The sequence below is a fragment of the Morus notabilis genome, unplaced genomic scaffold (genome assembly GCF_000414095.1).
Source record: "Morus notabilis unplaced genomic scaffold, ASM41409v2 Scaffold258, whole genome shotgun sequence".
Taxonomy (NCBI): Eukaryota; Viridiplantae; Streptophyta; class Magnoliopsida; order Rosales; family Moraceae; genus Morus; species Morus notabilis.
Window position 1 is genome coordinate 86,935 of NW_010358925.1, and position 5,566 is coordinate 92,500.

The following is a 5,566-nucleotide window of genomic DNA, read 5'->3' on the forward strand; positions in this document are numbered from 1 at the left end:
AACAAATCCAAACACCTTAGAATATAACAACACTAAGACACTAATTGTGAAACGCAACAAACGATATAATCTAAAATAAGACTGTGTTTCAGGATCCTAAATATAATACCTTGCCATTTAAAAATGAGTAAAACAAAGCAATAAAACAATCAGACTCTAATTCTAAATATATCGTGAAGTAAAAACAATAAAAATAGTTTAAGTGCATTGTCAATGCAATCCATGAAAAGAATGTAAAGAAAATGCAGAACACAAAATATGGAGAAAAATAACTAATCTGAAATTGAGAAAATAAAAACCGCAGTTGTCAACTTTTAACATCCATACATCACCTGCGAAAAGGACGATCCAAAATAATTTTAAAGCACTGAAGATACTTATAAAGAATGTAAGAACATAAGAACTAATCTGAAATAAGATTGTCGTCTATGAGCATGAATGTAATACCTCGCCATTCAAAAATCATGAAAACAATGCAAACACTACAATCAGATCATTAATCCAAATATAACACGAAACAAGAATAGTAAAATTAATTCAAACGTGTTACTGTGTTTAGTAAAATAATTTAAACGTGTTGCAATACGCCCCGTTTTGATGATGGTCGTGTTAAATTAGTGTTAGAAAAGCACATTGAACGAAAATTTTCAACATCTCAATTCAAATATAACTCAAATCTTTCAATTTCTTAATTTTTAATCCCTTAAATCTAATAAAAAATTTGAATAAATTTAGTACAATGGGGCATATTACAGCAAATTTACAAGTTCAGGAGTTGATTGTCAAAATTAAAAGTTTGGGGGTAATTTGCTAAATCACGACAAGTTCAGGAAGCAATTATGCTAAAAACCTTTTTAAATAAATAAAACAATGAAAGGGAGAGAGAAAAATATTATGGCTGCGTTTGGAATTTTTTTGGTTGTTTTTAAAAACGTTTCCACACGTCTTTAAGGCATGAAAACGAAAATAGTTGGTAAATCACGTATGTTTAGCAAACATTTTGAAAACGAAAAAGAAAACAAAAAATAATGAGAATGATTTTTGTGAAGAAAGTAAAAAATGATTTAAAATTGTTTTCACTTTTCAGTTTTTATTTTCTAGTACTTATTAACAATGTTATTTTAAATAATTATAATTAATTACTAATTATATAACATATTAATTAATAATTAATAAATGGATACGATCAATAACTAATAAATAAAAAGTAATTACTTAATTATTCATTAAATATTAGTTTATTATTATTAAATTTACAATTTATTAAAAAAATAAAAAATAATAAATAGTAGTTAATTATTTAGTTTAAAGATAATTGCTAAAAATTGATTAGATAATATATTAATAATAGAATAATTAATAATAGGTTATTAAATAAATAACTAATTATTAATAAATCAATCATATATTATATCAATTATAATCTATTAATTAGTAAATAGTTGATAAATAAAAAACAAACAGTAATTACTCAATTAATAATTAATATTAAATTGTAATTATTAATTATGTAATATACCAATCAATATTAATTAATAATTGATAATAAATAATAAATAATTATTTAAATAATTACTACTAAACATGGATGATTTAATATATCATATAATAGAGTGTTAAATAAAAATTTGTAATTAATTAATTAATTATTTAATTATGTGACTAAAAGTTAATTATTTAATTAGTAAATAGAATATTAATAAATTATTTATATACTAATTATTTTTTATTAATACACTAATTCATTACTTATAACTTTTAAATATAAGTACGTTACCTACATAATAATTATTTTTAATCAACTATTAATTATTATATTTGAATTATTTAGTATACTAATTTATTATATATATAATTTAATTATTAATATACTCATTAATAATAATATTCATGATTATATTATTAATATTTTAATTTTTAATTGTTAAGTGATTATTAATTATTTAATATATTAATTTAAAATGATTAATTACACGTATTCCAAACAAAAATTTTATAAATATAATTAAATATAATTTTATATTTTTTTATCTTTTAAACCTCTCATTTTTACTTTTATATTAAAAACAAACCATTTTAAAATCCGTACAAATTTGAATTTTTTCAAGAGGAAAAAAAAAAAGAAAAAAAAAAGTGCCACATTCTCGCCAACTTGTGTTGGAAACGAAACGGGTCGTAACCTTAACCCCTAACTTAAGCCCCACTTTCTTTCTACTCTCTTCCGCCGCTCCTATTCTCTCTCCCTCCCTCTATTCGGGCCGGATATTCGCCTCCCTCAAGCGTTTCTTTTTGTTTTTGGTGGTTTTTCAAGATTCAAGTATAAGAATTGTTGCAAGAAGTGGTACGGATCGAAGGGTTCCCAAAAAAAAAAAAAAAGTGCTATGGATACAATTAGAAAAGTGGTATTGAACCTAATTAACTGTTGAAAAAGCCTAGTTAAGTAAGCTTTTGGGTCGTTGAAGGCGAAAGTTGAGACTTTGAGAGAAAGATAGAGAGAGAAAAAATGGAGAAAATGAAGATAGAGGAAGTTCAATCCACCACCAAGAAGCAGCGTATAGCTACTCACACCCACATCAAAGGCCTTGGTCTTGAGGTTTTCTCTTTGAAACCCTTTTTTTCTTTAATTTGATTTTCTCATTCGCATAGTGAATAATGTCGTATTTCTTTTCTTTTCGTTGATTTAGGGTTTAGGGTTTTAGAATGTGTTTGGCGTTTGCACTTGTAATTAGGACTTTCGGTCTCAAACCCCATAATAATTGGAACTTAGGAATTTCTTTTTCTTTGGAGTTCAAATGTAAGAACTGGGCTTAGTGGGTTTTTTTTTTTTTTTTTTTTTTTTTTTTTTTTTTTTTTTTTTTTCTTTTTTTTTTTTCAATTTCATCTTTCCTTCATTTGAAATTTCAAACCTCTTGGTGCCCCTTTAGCTCTTAGTTTGGAGTCTTATTTATAATGTCCTTTAAGCAGGCAGAAAATGCTTGCAAATGGAATTATTTTTAATTATTATAAGAGTTAGAGGCCAAAAGCTGGTTTTTTGTTATTAGTTTGGTTTCCATACAAGTGGCTGATATATGTGTGTTTTTTATGTGCTGTTATTTCTCAGTCCAATGGAAGAGCCATGCCGTGGGCTGCTGGTTTTGTGGGTCAAGCAGATGCAAGAGAAGCGGCTGGTCTCGTTGTTGATATGATACGGCAGAAGAAGATGGCCGGACGGGCTCTTCTAATGGCAGGACCTCCAGGTACTGGAAAGACAGCACTCGCCCTCGGAATATCCCAAGAGCTTGGGAGCAAGGTAGTTCTCACATTTTCTTGTGCGTTTGTAAGGATAAGTGGTGGTTCTTAGTAGCAGATCTTTGATGGCCAATGGTTTTCTTTGTATTCAGGTTCCGTTCTGCCCCATGGTTGGGTCAGAAGTATACTCATCTGAAGTAAAGAAAACTGAGGTTTTAATGGAAAATTTCCGACGTGCTATTGGTCTGCGTATAAAGGAAAACAAAGAGGTCTATGAAGGAGAGGCAAGTTACTAATGATAATTCTTTGGTTTTAGTACTTTAGTGACTTAGTCTAGTGGAGTTTTTAACTTTCTGTTGTTTAGTTGTTTTCATTTTTGGATTTGCTCTGTATGCTGATCTTTGATAGTGTTGTTTTAGGTGACTGAACTCTCACCTGAAGAAACCGAAAGTGTCACTGGTGGCTATGGTAAGAGCATTAGCCATGTAATCATTGGACTGAAAACTGTCAAGGGAACCAAGCAACTGAAATTGGATCCCACTATTTATGATGCATTGATTAAGGAAAAGGTAATATTCTTTTATTAGTTTTCTGCTCTGAACCTTGCGTCATGCTTACAGTGAAAAGGGGTTTTAATTGTACTTTGTAGTTTGATCAATTGCGTTTTTCCTGAGACAACATGCAGGTAGCTGTTGGTGATGTTATATATATTGAAGCCAATAGTGGAGCAGTAAAACGAGTAGGTAGATGTGATGCTTTTGCTACAGAATTTGACCTTGAAGCAGAAGAGTATGTTCCACTTCCTAAAGGAGAGGTCCACAAAAAGAAAGAAATAGTTCAGGTTTGTTTTCTGTGGACTGCATTTCTTTTAATGTGTTTCTTCACCATTTGTGAGATGCTATGCTACAATACTATCTCATGGATTTTGACGCTTCCTTGCTGTATGGGTTTGACTACCATTACCATGTATATGAACTTCAAATTTTCCGTCTTAGTTAATACTTATTACAGAGAAGGGAGAAAATAAAAAGTTATTATTACATCATTTACACTTTCTGTTGATCCATGGTTCTAAGTAAGTGCTGAGGTTCTGTTTCTATGATGAAATACTACCATTGTGTGAGGAATCTGACCACCCAAAGAGTTAAATACTGACCTGTCTTCTGTAGTAAGAATCATGTGAATTTGTATTCTTGAAAATTTGTGGTCCCACATGGTGAATTTCACTCATTTGTTTTCTTGGATTTTTACGTGTTAATATGTCTTTTTCTTTTCTATTTGTTATTTGGTTGTTCCATAGAAATTTTGTTAGTCTTGCCCAAACTTAACCATATGTTCTCCTGTTATTATCATAATGCCATATTCCTTTCTATTACAATAAATGGGCATCTATATTGATATTCATTTTCTGTTTTCTTCTGTATTTCCTTATGCACAGGATGTCACCCTACATGATCTTGATGCTGCAAATGCACGGCCTCAAGGTGGGCAAGATATACTATCTTTAATGGGGCAAATGATGAAGCCTAGGAAAACAGAAATCACTGACAAGTTACGGCAAGAAATTAATAAGGTACAGATTGTCAGAGATTATACAGTTATACTTTAGTTCTTTTCATTCTTTTCATCCTTTTCGTTTTTTTTTTTTTTTTTTTTTTTTTTTTTTTGGGGGGGGGGGGGGGGGGGGTAGGGGCCCAAAAGTTAGAGTTATGATGAGAATTTTTTCTTCATGGAGAAGCAACAGAGTTGGGATTTTGGTAGTTCAATTCAAGTTTTCATCTCAAGTTGTTAAATGGTCTCATAAATTATTCATTCCCATTTAAACTATCCATAAAAGGATAATTAAGCGCGTTAACATGACTTTGCATCTTTGATAATCATGGACATGCTCGTTCTTTGCCTGTAGTAACCATTTTTCACACCTTGAGCAATTTTAGATTGTGTACTTTGCAGTAACACCAACACATAAGCATGAAATGGTTTCTCAAAGATGAAATTTGACCATCTGCCACTGCCAAGCTTTATAGTCAATTATAGTATTCTCTTAGCTTTATTTGGCAATGCCTCTTTAGTTGCAAATAAATGAGCAATTTAAGAATGTAGGACGTGAAGGTGTTTTATGGCACATAGAGTGATAAGTCTTTTGCTAATTTGATGTATCTAAAATATTAGTGCATTTGATTTTTAGGATGAAGTTCTCTCTGCCTGGGGTGAATATAAGTTTCTGAAGTCAATGTTCCTAGAAGTTTCATTCTTGTTCCCTCCCTTTTTTCCATATATATGATTTTTACAAAAATTATTCATTCATTGTACAAAACTTATTTATTTCTTTTTGAAC

At 29.9% G+C, this 5,566-nt stretch overlaps 1 protein-coding gene across 1 annotated transcript in view; it reads left to right on the top strand.

The window, feature by feature from the left end:
• Window positions 1-2,242: 2,242 nt before the first annotated feature.
• The window catches only part of LOC21392810 (ruvB-like protein 1), an 11,722-nt gene continuing 8,398 nt past the window's right edge, over window positions 2,243-5,566 (top strand). The window contains exons 1-6 of the mRNA XM_024162677.1: window positions 2,243-2,593; window positions 3,101-3,289; window positions 3,381-3,512; window positions 3,648-3,797; window positions 3,914-4,069; window positions 4,667-4,801. Of these exons, the coding sequence (XP_024018445.1) occupies window positions 2,504-2,593; window positions 3,101-3,289; window positions 3,381-3,512; window positions 3,648-3,797; window positions 3,914-4,069; window positions 4,667-4,801 (852 nt within the window). The 5' untranslated portion in view covers window positions 2,243-2,503. The remainder of the gene's footprint in view (window positions 2,594-3,100; window positions 3,290-3,380; window positions 3,513-3,647; window positions 3,798-3,913; window positions 4,070-4,666; window positions 4,802-5,566) is intronic.